Source organism: Balaenoptera physalus (assembly GCF_965194825.1).
Source record: "Balaenoptera physalus genome assembly, chromosome: 6".
Classification (NCBI taxonomy): domain Eukaryota; kingdom Metazoa; phylum Chordata; class Mammalia; order Artiodactyla; family Balaenopteridae; genus Balaenoptera; species Balaenoptera physalus.
The window spans coordinates 94,146,776-94,163,551 of NC_138885.1; the positions used below are offsets into that span (position 1 = coordinate 94,146,776).

The following is a 16,776-nucleotide window of genomic DNA, read 5'->3' on the forward strand; positions in this document are numbered from 1 at the left end:
CCCCTTCACAGTGACATTTCTCTTTTCTGCAGATGAAGAGTAAGAGAAACAGGATGCTTCAGAGTGACTACATGAACATGACACCTCGCAGGCCGGGGCCCACCCGAAAGCACTACCAGCCCTACGTGCCAGCACGGGACTTTGCAGCCTACCGTTCCTGACACGGACGCCTATCCAGATGCAAGCCGGCTGGCCCCTCTTCACCTGCTCAACACCATTGCTCTGGATAGGAAAGGACTGCCTCGTCTTCAGCCAGCCACCTTGGCCTCCTGTTAGGCCACCAATGCCAATTTTTCTTGAACAACTAGACCGAATAACATCATTTTGAGACTCTGAAATGAAGTTAAAGAATATTACTGTGGCAGACTCTTGTAGTGCCATGGCCCAAATTCAAACTCACCATGTATTTATTGACTTGACTGAGCGGTTAGGGTAGAAAACTGAAAGTGAGCGGATTCTGTTAGCCCTGACATCGGCTTCCAGTTCCACTCCTTTCTAACTCACCTGCATATTGCGGCCAAGTGAAGTGTGATATCGAAAGACTTTTTAGATGGAGAAGAAAAGGTTAGGAAATCATTCCCTTTGATTAAATGGGGGTTTAGGGTGGAGATAAGTTGGAATGGGGGAGGGAGTGGTGAGACATAAACATTTAAAAAACCCTTAAAACACTGTCTCTCACTCATGAAATGAGTCACTTAGTTCCTATTTAATGCTGTTTTATTTTAGTTTGTAAAGATGTAGACATTCTTTTTGATGAATTCTGGTTCTATTTAGTCATTTTGACCAATGGAATCCCTTCAAAGCAATGGGAGGTAAACCAACTTGCTTTCCTTACTCCTTGTGATGGGAATTCAAGGTAGTCTTCACAATATGATTTCAAAAGAATAAAGTAGTCCTCCCACACCAAGGAAGAATGTGTCAGGAAATAAGGTCACTTGATGTCAAAATTATTTGAATACTATGAAGGGTTATTTGTTTAGCAGCTCATTTCAGTCGAATCATACAGGGGACTTTTCTGTTCCATGTATTTTAGGTTTGCTCAGTTGGTTTCTTTATTGTCTGCATGGAGATCTACAGCAGGATGCTGAGAGTGCATCTACTGGAGAAGTGATGATACTGTGAAAAAGGGATGTTAGTATCCATTAGAGTATGAGGGATGGGTCTCGAGAAACTTCTGAAGGGAATGACACAATTCTTGCCACGTGCCGCAGGGGTGGCCGGCATCTGGTAGGAGTTTTCTAGAAGACAGAAGGCAGAAGGAGAAATGGCGAGAGCTTCTTTCTGGGACTTTCTGTGCTTTAGGGCTCAGAGCTCCAGAACTCTGTGGTTCAGTTGCCTGTTTACCCTGGAGGTCCATCGACATGGAAAAGTGTTTGATGCTTTTGAGATAACATCAAAGTTCTCAAGACACCAGGCAAGGCCAGACCCTGGAAACACCATGAATATTTTTCTGGCTCCAGTTTGGGTCAACTGGAGTATGTCTGGGGACCTTGAAGAATGGTTTTACTGCTGCCCTTATAATTTGTTCAGTGCTTTGATTCATTCAGACGTTGGAGAAGTCTAGGTTTTAGAGGCAGATAGGCGTGGCTCAAGTACTATTGCTAGTTGGCCTCAGGCAAGTCACTGCCTTTCTAAGACTCTGATTCTTCAACTATAAAATGAAGATAATGATCACAAAGGTCTGTTCCTATACTATCATTTCCATGAGGGCATGTCTCAAGTTTGTCTTTTTTTTTCTGCTTGTCCCTGGCACATAGTACCATGACTGACATATGTTAGCTATTATTATTATTGTCATATAGATAAACTATGTATAAAAATTAAACTGGGCAATGACCTGAGAAGGAAGAGACTATTATAACACAAATTTAAATTCACTACCCAGGGATGAGGTGCTACAAAATTTGAAATCCTCTAAACTCCCTCCCATTTCCTGTTTCAAAATATTTTAGCTTGTAATAAAATGTACAGCATTCTGCCTCTCACTTTTATGTATACAAAGAGGTCTTCTCTAATTTTTTTTTTTTTTGTAACATGCGGAGGGGTAGAAATCTTATAATTCCATTCAGGGGATATTGAACTTTGGTTGATTTTTAAATGGGCTTCCATTCCATGAATTAAATTATTTCAAAGAAGGTCAAACTTAGCAGTACTTGGGTGATGAAAACTGTTGAATTTATACTGACACATGTGCCAAATTGCCAGCCTCTTGGCATACAGAGTTCCTTAATCCAAGTTATCAGATTGAATTTGAAAAGGACAAAGCTGGAGAATTTTTAGAAAGGGCAATGACAAAAAATAAATTAAAAAATGGAAAGATTTGCTCTTTGGTAATAAATGGTTTTATTTTCTGATGGGAAAAATAGGTTTACTGAAGATGAATCATACTTTAGATTTTTCTTACTCACTCTGAACAGAACCAAAGTAGAAATGTTAACAGGGAAGTCCGTTTTCACTATTACTGTGAACCAAGAAATAGTTTAAGAACAGTGGTTGGAGCAATGCTTTTACAGTTTCAGATATGGCAATTATGAAGAGAACAATGCCATTTGCTGCTATTATTGTAAGAGTCTTATAATTAATAGTGGTTCTATAATTTTTGATTGTGAGCTCACTTATTTGGGGATGAGCATACCAATTTAAAGAGACCAAGTATACATTATGTTCTGTGTTCAGTGATAAAATTACTGAACTACCATGTGCCTGTTTTTAAATCTTTGCTTTAATACTGTTTTTCAGAGCAGGTATGCTTCACTTTTGGTGATGAATCTGGAGAAAACCTGTTATTTAAAAAAGGTATGGGATAAACCCTTTTTATAAATCTCTAGTTTAGCCTTGAAAAAAAAATCCAGACTTTTAAATATTAGTTTCATTTCAAAGCAAAGTACACTTCTGGTTTGTTTGCTTGGCTTTAGTCACAGCTTCTCATCAGACCAATGGATTATATCTCTGAGATGTCAGGCTGGGCTTACCTGTGCATTCTGTGTGATGTAAATGTTCTATCAGAGAGATCAAACTTCAGCCTTGACTCCATCAATCCCTCAGGTTAACTAACTGAGCCACTAGTTCTCATGGCTAATTTAATGGGGATGTTGGTGGTTAAATGGATATCAGATCCCTCATCCTGGCCTTTTGTACTGCTGCACAGGAGCAACAGCAGGCCTGGGGATTGATCCCAAAGTGTTAAATTTAACGACATGCTGGAGGTTGGAGATGGTGGCAATGATGAACCTAGAACCAAAATCATCACTGCTATAGACCTGTTACTACCCAGGTTTTGGTATCTGCAAGGGCACTTGAGGCTCAGTAAATCTCTTTCTTATAAGTATATACATACTTTCTGATATATTCCTCCTCAAATATCACAGGCATGTTCCAACCTCAGGGCCTTTACACATACTGTTTCCACTGTCTGGAATGCTCTTCCTCAGATATCTACCTGGCTTGCTCCTTCATTTCCTTCATGTCCCTGCTCAAGTGTCACCTTCTACCCTAGTAAAATCTCCCCAAGCCCCATCTACTTTCCTTGCTTGTTTGTTTTTCCATAACATTTCACCATTTCTTATACCTGACTTTTAAACTTATTTATTTGTTCACTGTCTAATTCCCCAAACTAGAATGTAAGCTCTAGGAGGGATTGAACTTTGTTTTGTTTATTGCCATATCTCCAGTGCCCAGAACAGTGCCTGGCATGTGACAAATATTTATCGACTGGATGAGTGAATTTCACATGCCTTTATGAATTAATGGTCAGTCTAAATGTACTAATCAGACTCTGAGAAGGGGAGAGTCAGTTCTGTTTTCCACTTTCCTATTAATAAGCTCAAAAATCCATTTTATTAGTGAGACAGGATGTAAAACATACACACAGCCAAGCCTGATGAAAGAAAACCTGGTAGCTATAAGTTCATTTACATTTTAGAAATGTTTGTGCAGTGACGAAAACCAATACTGTTAGAGTCATCTTAAAAAGTCACACTAAATAAGCCACAGTTGAAATTAAGTTGATTTCCCATTGAAGTCCCTAATTTCCCTCTTAATGGAGTATTGACTATGTTTTAAACATGCGTTTAGTCTAAGACTTCTGAAAATATTGCCTTTGTTGTTAAAATCCCATCCGACTACTAAACTGCTGCTCTTTCTTTTTATTTTTTCTCCCCTGGCCCCCAACAAATTCTATAAATGCTTTGCCTGGCTGTGATTCATAAAGAGCTCAAGGATGGGAATGCTGGGGACAGACAATTTCAGATTCTTCACCTGTCATGCTCTTGTCATAACTGAACACGCTAATGGCTTGCAATAGTTTAAAAATAAAAGAACAATGACAAACAAAATTGTGGCATTTGGAGCAAGTTGAAAATTCAAATCAGGCATATCAATCATCACACTCACACACACACATACACACACACACACACACACACTGCTATCCTCTTGTGGGTAGGGAAAGGCCCTTGAACAAGAGACACAAGAGCTGGTCTGATACTTCACGTAATAACTCCTATTACTTCATTGCAAATTGTGCTTTGAGTGTGGCCTGAAGTCACATAGCTGTGTTATGAGTTCATCTCCAAACGGACTATTTTCTTCGTTGAAATGGAGCTCATTGAACTTAATAAAGATAACCAAAACCTGTTACTCCAAGAAAGACTTAGCTCATGAGTTTGATTGGACAAACCAAATCAACTGGAGAAGGATAAGTTGGTAAAAACTCCGGCATTAAACGTATCGGCTCAATAAGCACTCCTTTATTGGGCTAATATAAATAGTGTAACCTAGTTCTGTGAGAAGGTTCTAGCACCTTGAAACTCAAGTGCAAAATGAAATAAAATGCAAACTTCGCGACTTCACCTAACAGACCTCCCACCACGTTCTAACTTCATAACTAGGTGAAGAGTGTAATTTGCTGCAGCCCTGAATTCACTTTTTTTAATCCAGTCTGATAAAAGAGATTGATTCCTTTTAAAGCAGTACACTTTCTCCTCTCTCCCCTTGTCTGGAACAGAGATAATGGATGAGTGAGAAAAATCAAAGAAAATTCTGGATCCATCATAATGGGGGCCCTGACCACCACCCCAAGCAGCAGCAAATGGGATGGTCTGGGAGTCACACCAGAAACTTGTTTGTTACCTTATCTGTATCTCTTTAGCTGAGGCACTAATTCTTGGCTTTTCAATAGTGGTGCTCAGAAGAAGTCTGGTTCTTCTGGAATGAATCTGAGTGGGTGGACCTCCCAACTTTCTCTAATTTGGCATCCCAAAGGAATGAGCGCTTTCCACTTGAAGATTCCCAGGCTCTCAGCACTTAGAGACCCAGGCCACTGTCCAGGGAAGAATGGAGCACACTTCCTCAGTGTGCCTTTTGTTCTTTTCAGGGTATGGACACTGGGTTCCACGCTTGAAAAACACTAACGATTAAATATGGATGACCCAAGAATATTTCATCTGTTCTGAGCTGACCTCATTATTGAGGCCACTCTAAAGGCCAGAATGTGGACTTCCCAAGCCCATTTCCTTATCTTATTTGCCTGTGTAAACTCAGTGAAAAGTTTTGGAATACTGGGAATTCTAGGGGACAAAAAATCACAGAAAGGTGAATTTTCCTTCGAGTAGGGGTGGATCGGATTCTACTTACACTTCAACTGGCATAGCTATCTCAATGACAGGTTGAAACACTCCTCTGGCTCCAAAGAACAAATTGTGAGAGCTGGGTGGAAATGTCAGTTGAGACAGAAGAGCAGCAAACAGCTTTGTTTTCCTATAGTTGTGGTTTTGCTTGGTGATGATGACACACGACGATGAAAATATGCAGCATGAACTCCAGTTGTTATCTGAGTGAGCATCTCTGCCAACACTGAAGGATATGTGTGGGTGTCACCTGCAAGCACACACACAGAGAGAGAGAGAGAGAGAGAGAGAGGCCCTGGTTCGGAAAAAAGAGCCAGTTAATCAAAGATCAACAGTGACAAGTGGTGCTGTTTATTTCGTGAGGTTCAGATTTGATTTCCTTCCCCTCATTAATCTCCAAGTCTGAAGTTAGTCTCTGGACTAAATAGACGAGTGTCTGGTGACTGAGGAAGGGAGTGGGACAAGGTGGGCTTGAACGGGCATCATGGCCGTCACCATAGTTACGTAGTCATTTCTTAGTCTCCTGGGCACGCACTTAGCATTTGATATGTTAGCTTCCAAAATGTGCATTTCTACTACCTTTTAAGAATCGTGACATATTATACAAGGGTAGACAAATCGTTGTACTTGGGGTCCCTTTTGCACTCCTAACCCTATGCAACTCTTGCTTCACTTGTTTTATGTTTCTTCCTACTCCCTTCCTTTTCATTCACTGAATAACTATTTAATGAGCACCTGCCCAGCTCTAAGAAGTGGCCTAGGATGGAGATGTGGCAGCAAGCAACACGGTGTTATTATCTCCACACTCACCAAGTGCAGAGTGTACACGTTGTATGTCCCTTCTTTTTTTTAATACCCTAATCCTCAGGGTAATCACTTAGTCTTAATTATGGGTTCAGACTGGAATGTGGCGATTTGATAGCCCTTGTCTTATTGGTTTGCCTGAAATTTATTTTTTGAGATGTTCTTATCTACCATCTCTAACATGTTTAATGTCTTAGCTTAGGATTGACAACTTTTTTCTGGAAAGGGCCAGATAGTATTTTAGGCTTTGTGACCGTACGGTTTCTTGCAGCTACTCAATTCTGCCATTGGAGTGCAAAGCCAGCCACAGACAATATGGAAACAAATGAACATGTCTGTGTTCCCATCAACCTTTATTTGTGAATATTGGAATTTCATATAACTTTTACACATCACACAATATTAGTATTCTTTTGACTTTTTTTCCCAACCATTCACAATGTAAAAACCCACTCGTAGCTCATGGGCTGCTCAAAGGCAGACGGTGGGCTGGATTCGGGCTGCAGGCTGCAGTTTGCTGCAGTTTGCTGGCTTGGGCTTGGACCCAAGCCACAGTTTTAGCTAGAAGCTTGTCTTTGAGTTCCAGCCACCATTTACACTGGTAGGGCTGGAAGGAATCAGTTTGGCTGTGTGACTATGTGTGAACTTGGGAGTTGTGTACCTGGCTGCCATTTTATGGGTGACCAAGAGTGACCCCTCTGAAATCCAAACTAAGGCTCAGCATTTCCCAGGGTAATTGGTGAAATCACTTTTACTCAGATAAGAAAGGCACTGACCCTACCCTTACCATTCCTTCACCTCCATTCCCCACTCCTGTCTGCAGCTGCTGGTTACACCCAAGGAACAAATAGTCCTTGGAAGGAGCCCAGCCTATGTGGGCACCCTGAGCCACACACCCATTCACACCATCTGGGCAATTTAAAAATAGGGCCAAATGTAGCATTTAGCCTGATCTGTCCAGCCAAGATGAGGAAATTGCCTCTAAAAGGTCAGATGATTAAGATTGTTGTGCCAACAGTTGAGGATACCAGTAATGAAAAAAGATTTTGGTAGAGTGGATTTATTCTGACTTTGTACATGGCATTCAAGTTCTGGGTCTGGGTGAACAACCTCAGGAATTCCAAATTTTTCTCCTCCAGCATGCATGGCCACTGTGTACATTTATGTGTTGTGTGCCCTGAGCAAGGGCCCCTAGCCAAGGGGACGAGGGGGCTGAAATCCAGTCAGGATCGCCTTCTTAAGCTACTCTCCTGGAAAAGCTATGCCCACCTGGAGAGGGTGCCTTTCTCCAATGCCCACACCTATGAGCTATTGAGGTGCTGACAGAATGCCTACCTTTCTGCCACTTGATTACTGAGCTCTTTATAGAATAAGTTAGATACCCATTTTCAAAACAGGAATTATCCAGGATGAATAATAGTTAAAATAAAATAAAACAAAAACATAGAATTGTTCTTAATACCATCACAATTTCTCTCTGGGTTCCCTTCTTTAGTCTCCTCTTCCCTGCATTTCTGCACACTTTAATTCAGTTAGTTGGTTTTTCCTGACATGCATCTGGTGGGGTTGTCTTTTAGGAGTAATGTGAGAAGAAACTTCCTGGTTCAGATCTCCAAGGAAAACAAATAAGTTTTTGTGTCCTGGAGAATACCAGGTTTGGGGTTAGTTCTTAGGATGTCCCTGGAATTTTTGAGTTAATGGCAGAGTCTTCTCTTATTTCGTAGTTATCAGTACATGGAGGGGCTAGACTAAATAACCTCAAGTCTAATTCCTATAATAGTTTTCAAATTTGTTATTATAACTCTTCCAGGATAATCGTCCCAAAATAAATGCCATTGTTTTGGGTTTTCTCCCAGCATCACATTCCCAAATTTTACAGACATAAGTATTTTATGTTTGATATTTGTCAATCAGGATTGTTGGAATAAATCTACCATTTCCTATAACTCTGTTTTTTTGTTTGTTTTCTTTTTCCTTTTTTTTGGCTGCACAGCACAGCTTGTGGGATCTTAGCGGGGCTCTGGCAGCGAGAGGGCCAAGTCCTAACCACTGGGCCATCAGGGAATTCCCCTGTAACTCTTAAATTCAATACTTTATCCAAATTGTTTCCATTACTTTCTCTTAAGAAAATTTTATTTGTAAGTTTAGGCTAGAAATCTTGCAAATGTTGTGGAACTTGGGTGAATTTAATTTGAAAGTCACCTTCACATTATGGCATGAGAAACTATTACATCATTTTTAAAGTTAGGCGTTTTCCAAATAATAAATTTAGTGATGACATAAACTTTGCTTTATTGAGTCTTCCATAAGTGAACTATATCTTGAATATGATAGGTACTCGGAACATCTGAACTGAATGAATAAGTGGATGGATGAATGAATATGTTTCTTTAGATAAATATCTGCAAGCTGTTTTGGTCTAACTAAGTACTATAAAAAGACTTGGGAAAAGTGAGGGCTACTGATAAAGATTTACCATTTCCTAAATTGTTGAAACGGATTGTATGAATACACATTTTAAGACACTGTTCAGACATTCAGAAGCAAAAGCTGTTTACCCTTCCTTGGCAACAAACAGAACTCTAATTGTGTTCACTTATCTACCCGCCGTGTGTTTCTAAGGAGTCCCAGGGAGCACATAATGATTGGTTTAAACCAGAAGAGTAGTCCCAGCTTTCTCATCAGTGATTGTTTTAAGTGTGGACATGTTACAAAATTCTGACCAATAGCCCTGAGAGTTTGTTCTGAGGGGCCTCTGGAGAAGTTTCTCAGTACTCTTAGAAAGAGATCTATGAAAACGAACAGTTTCTTTTCTGCTCCAGAGTGTTGTGTTTGCAGGTGGCATCTGGACAGCCGTCTTCGGACCATGAGGGGAGTTAGCCTGAGATGAACATGCTGGTGTAGGCAGAGCAGAAAGAGGGAAGGAACCTGCGTCTTGAAGACATTGTTGGGCTGCAAATTGAACTAACACTAAAACTGTTCTTCCTTCAACTTCCTGTCATATGAGACAATGCATAGCTTTATTATTTAAGCCATTCTGAGTTGGATGTTCTATTGCATGAAGCTTAAAGCATTCTAACTGGTAACTCCTTCTTCACATTTATTGATGTGTATAAATACTCATGAATTATGTTACTTGAGGATACAAAGAACTTGCCTCAATATCTTGTCCTATTGACATGTTCAAATTAGTCGCTGATAACTTGGACTAAATAAGTGATGTAACTACACTTGGAACAGTATCCATAGTTACTGATACATTGAATCTGGGCCACTGGCTTCTTTGAACACATTGCCTCTTAAGGGTGCTATAGACCATAGAACAGCAGAAAATTCAAGGCCCACGCAAGAGATCATAAAGACTTTACCTTCTTTTTCTTCTGTTACATGAATTAATAAGGAACACCTCCTGGAAGGAGCCTGGGGAACTTATAGTCATATTTTGAATTAAAATATATATGTGAAAAATGGGAACAATGGCTTACTTCCCTGCAGTATAGGATACCACACACCAGTAAAGTCTTTCAATATTCTTCTAGCTGAGTGGTCTCTTTTACCCCTGTGTTCCCAAATGCCACCTTAAACTGCAGGGACCAATAGGAAAGATAGGTCTTAGTAGGTATAAAATAATAAATATTTGAAAAAGTATTAAATTTTAAAATTCAAAATATACTTATAATAAAAAATGTAAACTTAAAAAATCGCATTGTTAATTTAGATCAGTGGCTTAAGTTTTTTCTTTAAGTAGCAGAATCCTTCCCCATTTTTCTTCTAATGAAATCTTATCAGAAGGTCAAAGTAGGTATACTGGGCCTGGACCCTTATCCTTTCAATCTCTCTTAGCTTCTGGTAGTGGTTCCCCAGGCAACACTGATCTTCTTTGGGGTTCCTGTTCAATGAGACAACTTATCTATATTCGTTGTCATTCTTAGTCTCAACTGAGATTGTGCCTTGATCTCAAATGGCCAGAAAATAGTCTCTAGAGAAATTAGTTTCAGGATTATTTATAGGTGAATCTTCTCCTTCACATCTATGCAAACAGATTTGGCTTTTGTAATAATTTCTTTATTCTTAATTAAAATGCCACTTTTTTCTTTTTGCATTTTTCCACATGTAGTTTCTCTTCATCTAGAAAAATAATTTACTCTAAAGTGAAAATACTTCAAATTTCTTTTAAAAATAAAACATCCACATTTAGATCTCTTTATTTTTATAATGAATAATAAACAATAGTTCATACCAAATAACTAATCAGAACAAGTATGGAAATAATTTCTTTTTCTAACAAAGACCACAATTTGTTCTTTACTTGAGGATTTTCTATTGTTTCACATAATTATTCTAATGTATCATCTATTTTAGACTTAGTTAAGTCTAATTGCTTTAGTGTAATAGTATTTAGTGGGCATTCTTATCATGTGTTCAAAGCAGTTATAAGGTCAGATTTGCTATGTGTTTCATCAAGATTTCTGTCTTTTACCAGATCCGTAAAATATTGTGTGTCATCTTCGAGTTCTTCCAAAGAATGTCATTACTTGCAGCACATTCGAACTCACAACTCACAGTGCCAAGTATAAACAGTGAGACATATGTGACTTCTCTATTTTTGGCCAAAATTCTGGCTTGTATACATTTTTCTTTTCAACCATGTTCATGTCATTTTCATAGGCTTTCCTTTGACAGTTAAAAAAAAAAACGACAAAATAAAACGAAAATTGTTTAACTTTTTCAGGATTTAAACAAACAGTATTAAAATTTTAATAAATATTATAGAATTTGCAATTCTACCATCTAAAGTCTATTTAGCTGCCCACATCAACGTGATGGACATTAAGATGTGCAAGCCAGATTCCCTGCAGGACTGAGGCCTCATTTCTGCAGCTGCTGCAGTGTCTGCTTCTGATGGCTCTCTCTCCGGGAATTGCTCTCTGCTGAAGGGACCTGCCTCACCCTAGGTTATGCCTTCTCCCTGGGAGCTGCCTTTGTTCAATGGTAGGTCAGTTTTGAGGTGCTACCACTGGGATAATTCTGAAGGGCCAACCATCCCTGCTCAGAAGCTTCCAGTAGTATTGACAGAGGCTCTGCATCAACAACTGCATCAAAGTTCAATTTCTCCCTGTTGCCCAATCCTGCTTCCCTCACTGCCCCTCCCCACTGAGTGTTTTTTCCCTGTAAAACTCTAATAAATTTCAGTCTCAGAGTTTGGTCCCAGGAAACCTAACCTATGATAGTAAAAAATCAGCGTCAATTTTCATGCATGATGTCTAGGTTTACAGATATACGTATTTTGGATCATTTAAATTGCTTAATATTGCTAAATGTTCCAAAATATCATGTGGAACTACTGCAAACACTGTGCTAATTTGTGAGCGCCTCTGGAGCCACAAATCGGAACCCAAAGAGAAGCAAGAAAAAGGATGTTTGGCAGTAGTGGGAAGTGATATCTTCTCATAAAAGAATCTATTGCATTCATGCTATCTGAGAGGAAGAATTTAAAAGGCGAATTTTTCTTTTCCTTTGATGGAAAGTTCCTGGCACTCGATCCTCCCCAAACTTGGAAGCAGTGTTTGTGTCTGAGATTGGCAGAGATGCAACCTACAACCTTCACGGCATTTGGAGGTGGTCGCCCAGTATGTTGAGGTCATAGGATAAGAGATGTGGAAGAGCATTTTTGGGAGCCTGATATGCAGGATTCTAACGATAGAAGGCTTTTTCCTGTGGGGATCTCAGAGTGAGAAGAAAACACAGAACCCTGGAGAACACCAACAGCTAAGAAAGGAACTGAGGGAGGTAAGCCTGAAAAGACCTAGAAGGAACAGCCAGAGAGGAAGAGAGTAGAACTGTTAGGTTGAACCATGTAAAACTGCTGATATTTGGCCTTTTTAGAAAAATTAATAGATGAGTTTTTAAAGAGCAGTTTTAAGTTCACTGCAAAATTGAGTGAAAGTACAACTAGTTCCCTTATACACTCTCCGCGCCCTCATCACACCCCAGACAGCCTCCCGCACATCAAATCTCCCACCCAAGTGGTACACTTATTACAATCAATGAACCACCATCAGCACATCATTACCAACCAAATCCATAGTTCATATTAGGCTTCACTCTTGGTGGTGTACGTTCCACAGATTTTGACAAATGTATAGTGATGTGCATTCATCATTATAATATCATACGGATAGTTTCACTTCCCTAAAAATTCCCTGTTGTTCCACCTACTCATCCTTTCTTCCTCCAAATCTTGGCTATTTGACTGTTTTTGATTTACAAAAACTGTTACTTCATATAGTTTAATGTAAAGAATAGAAAGGAGAAGAAAATTCTAAGTTCGAGAGTGTGGTCAACAGTGTCCGTTAGGTAAGTGAGATGAGGGATGAAATCAGCTCTATGGATTTAGCAACTAAGACCTTGGCAAGAGTAGTTGCAGTGAGCTGGTGGGACTAGAAGTGAGGTCCTAGCAGGGAAAATTGTGATCAGACAGTGAAGAATAGGAGGTCAAGAGAGTTGAACTTATGGCAAGAAGTTTCCTTGTGAAGAGAAACTTCTTGGCACCTGAGGTCCGTTATTGGTCTGGGAGCTCCTTGATGGCATCTCCAAAGTCCGGCACACGATGTAGTAACTGGGCCATGGCAGGCTCGCAGATATTTGTTGATTGGAGAGCAAGAGAAAAATAATAAGATAAAGGAAAGTTTTGTTTTTGTTAGAAGGCAAAGATTTAAGCTGTCTAAGGAAAGAGGGCATCTAGTAGCAATGGAGAAATGAAAGCTGAAGGAATAAGAAAATAATAGACGGTAAAGATCCTTGAGCAATGAGGTGGGGTGGTAGTGTTGGGGAAGGTGAGAGAGTAGAGGGTTGGAAGGAGGAGCAATGAATCTTGGTCTGGAGAGGGATGCTGGTCTCCTTCTCATCCATACACATATGTGCAGAGTGCATTGAGCACCCATTATTTGTAGAGTGTGGGGAAAGGCCATTGCATTCAGCTGCTCCCGACTTTTTTGCTGCACTATGCGCTGAATGGAAAGGAATGGACTATGGGGGATTTGTTTCCTGCAAAGCAAGCTCTTCTATTCTTCTCTTGGTGCAAAATGCACAGGGTGACTTGATATTAGAGGGGCAAAGACAAATCATCAGAGCTTGCACTATATTCCTTTTATGTGTGGGCAGAGCAGTTGAGCCTTGCCTACATGGGATCACTGGTTCTGTGAAGTTTGTTGCCTACACCTACAAATAGTGCCCAAATGTATGAGTGCTTTCTCTGTACCCCTGCTCCCATTCTGTTATCTACATATCTGTTGGTATGTAACAAACCATCCCAAACTTAATGGCACACAACAACAACAATATATTATTACTATCTCTTACAGTTTGATGGTTGACTGGGCTCAATTTGGTAATCCTCACTTGGGTCTCTGGAGCCTCTTGAAAGCCTCTACAGAGTCTGGCAGCCAATGTTGGCTTCCAGTTAGGGTTTCAGAGGATGCTGTTAGCTGGAGGCTGTTGGCCTACATAGAGCTTATCCATCTGGTCTGGGATTCCTAATAGTATGGCAGCTGGGGTCCAAGGGAAAGATCCCTTGAGAGATCCAGACAGAAGCAATTTGCCTTAGAAATTAGTGAAGTGAGTCACTAAGACCAACCCATATTCAAAGGGAGGAGAATTAGACTCTATCTCAAGATGGAAGGAGGGGCAAAGAATTTTTAAATAACCATATCCCAAATCAACAACAATACAATGAAACAAAGCAAAGTGGATAGGTTATAGAATTTAGAATCAGGAGACTTAACCTGGTGACTAATTTGCTATGCAAGATCACTTAACACTCTCCATAGCCTTAGAAGCTTGGAGGTAGAGATGTCAAAAGACAATATAAAAGTCAACGTTTGCTGGAAACCCTTCATGAATATTCAGCATCTCATATAACGTCTAAATTCCTTTCAAATGGCATGTATATATTTATAGCTTTCACATACTGGCATTCGAGAAGCAAACATTTGAAGCTTCAATCATAATATTATGGTCCATGTTTAGAGAATGCTTATAAATATCAAGTCCATAACATGTGCATTGTATACATGGTTTTATCCAATCTTCACAACTCTTCTATGCACTTGGCTTTATTATTATTTTGTTTATTTTGTAGGCAATGAAACTCAGACTTGGAGAATTTAAGTGACTTGTCAAGGATTCAAACTCAGGGAATTTATTTCCAGAGCCACATTTTTAATCATTTTGCTTTATATAGTCTCTTTCTTTCAACTTGTTGAGAACCATCAGGGCCCAGGTCTTATGGTAATTTGCAATTGTTCTTAGACGTGAATATGAAATTTTTGCCCATGAGGTTCATCTGTGGAGGCAGTCACTTACCCAGAGAATGAGCTCTGCTAAGAGCATGCCAGGGCAGATAGCTTCTTCTTGTGAGGGTATCTTTGTTCCTTTACTGAGAAGGAGCCTGAAAATGAAGATAACTGGTAGAGCTGATGTTGAAAATAAAGAGGTCAGGACTCTTTTAGTTGCAAATGACAGAAACATGACTTCACCTGGTGCAAGTAGAAAAAAAAAGGGGGGTTTAGCAGCTCATGTATGTAGGGTAGGGAGGAGACAATGGAACCAGGACCCCCATGTTCCTAGGACTTTATTCAACCTCTTGCTTCTGCTTCTTTCTAGATGTAATCTCCATTCTCTCATTCTCTTTCCTCCTCAAGATTTTCAGCCTGAAAAATTTCAGGGAATTGTTCTGACTTGCTTAGCTTGGATCAAGTGCCAATAGGAAGGGGGTCTTTGTTGGAGGAAGGGAATCAGAGGACAGGTATGGTTTCTGGAGATATCATTGTCAGCTGAGCTGCCACCCTATTTGTGTCTAACACAGGTCTAAGACATTCTAGTTCTTCAAAAGAAAATAAAAATTTTGGAATGTCACATTAGCTTATTTACTAGCAAAGTTTCATGAATCCTCCTTCATCTTTTTTTTTTTTTGCTGTGTAAGATGTATTGTAGACTTGCTCATATTACATATGTGAGCCACCAACAAATTCAAGTGTTCTTAATTTTTGATGGGTCATGGACCCTTTTAGGAATCTTTTAAAAGTTATGAATTTTTTTTCCCAGAAAAAAAGCACATACACACAAAAGGTTGCCTCTTGTTTTATGGTGTTTATTGTAGTTCTTGGATCTGTGGAGAAGTACTTCTAAAGAAGACAGTGCAAAAGCTGCATTTTAAGAAGGAAAATTGGGGGTTCCCTGGTGGCGCAGTGGTTCAGAGTCTGTCTGCCAATGCAGGGGACACGGGTTCGAGCCCTGGTCTGGGAGGATCCCGCATGCCGCGGAGCGACTGGGCCCGTGAGCCACAGTTACTGAGCCTGTGCTTCTGGAGCCTATGCTCCGCAACAAGAGAGGCCCGCGCACCACGATGAAGAGTGGCCCCCGCTTGCCGCAACTAGAGAAAGCCCTCGCACAGAAACGAAGACCCAACACAGCCATTAAAAAAAAAAAAAAAAAATATATATATATATATATATATATATATATAACCCAGATCCTCAAAAAAATAAAAAAAAAAAAGAAGGAAAATTGTATGTCATGGTGTTTGTGACTTTGGGCATCTTTACAATTCTCAAGGGATCTATTGTTGTTTGTCCTAGGAATGTGTATTCTTGAACTCATCCTCATGATGAATCAATTCATAGGAGGATATACAAGTCTGAAGTCATTTCTGTCCAAAGAAAAATTCAGTTAATTGCTTGTATATTTCCAGAAATCATGTGTCTGACATACTGTAAACAAGATACTTGAATATTATATTTGACCATGAATTTGTTTTCAGTCTTCAAAACCTTCTGGGTAGAAGAGCATTAGATGAGTTTCATTTTTTTGTGGCCCACAGATGTAGAATGAGGACCAATGAGTTGAAATCCTAGAGGAACCAATTTAAATTCAACAGCATGATTGAAGCCTCTGTCCCTTTCATTCCAAAATGGCAAAAGATATATGTTTAAGGCAAGAATGAGGTGCTTTGCTTGGGCTCAGGAAGGGTGATCTCTTTAAAATGTGGGACCAGGATGCTGGTCCTCAAATTCCTCATCCCAATCCAAAGTGTTAGGGGAAAACGCCTGATCTATTAATGGGCACATGGCTCCCAAAGAGTATCCACCTATTTGACATCAGAGCTTTGGTTAACAACATAAGAGGGACAAATAGCCAGTATCTCCTAAACACCACTTCCAAACTTCCTAAGATGGCAGTATGGGGAAATAATGATTCCTTGCTTTAATTCACACTGCCTTTTCTCCTCCCATCCATCCACACAGGAAAGGCTGGAGAGTGAACTGTCTTTGAACTTTGAACTTTG

At 39.8% G+C, this 16,776-nt stretch overlaps 1 protein-coding gene across 1 annotated transcript in view; it reads left to right on the forward strand.

Annotated features, from left to right (window-relative positions):
- The window catches only part of CD28 (CD28 molecule), a 49,320-nt gene extending 33,402 nt beyond the window's left edge, over positions 1–15,918 (forward strand). The window contains exon 4 of the mRNA XM_082467405.1: positions 33–15,918. Within this exon, the coding sequence (XP_082323531.1) occupies positions 33–161 (129 nt within the window). The 3' untranslated portion in view covers positions 162–15,918. The remainder of the gene's footprint in view (positions 1–32) is intronic.
- Positions 15,919–16,776: the final 858 nt, after the last annotated feature.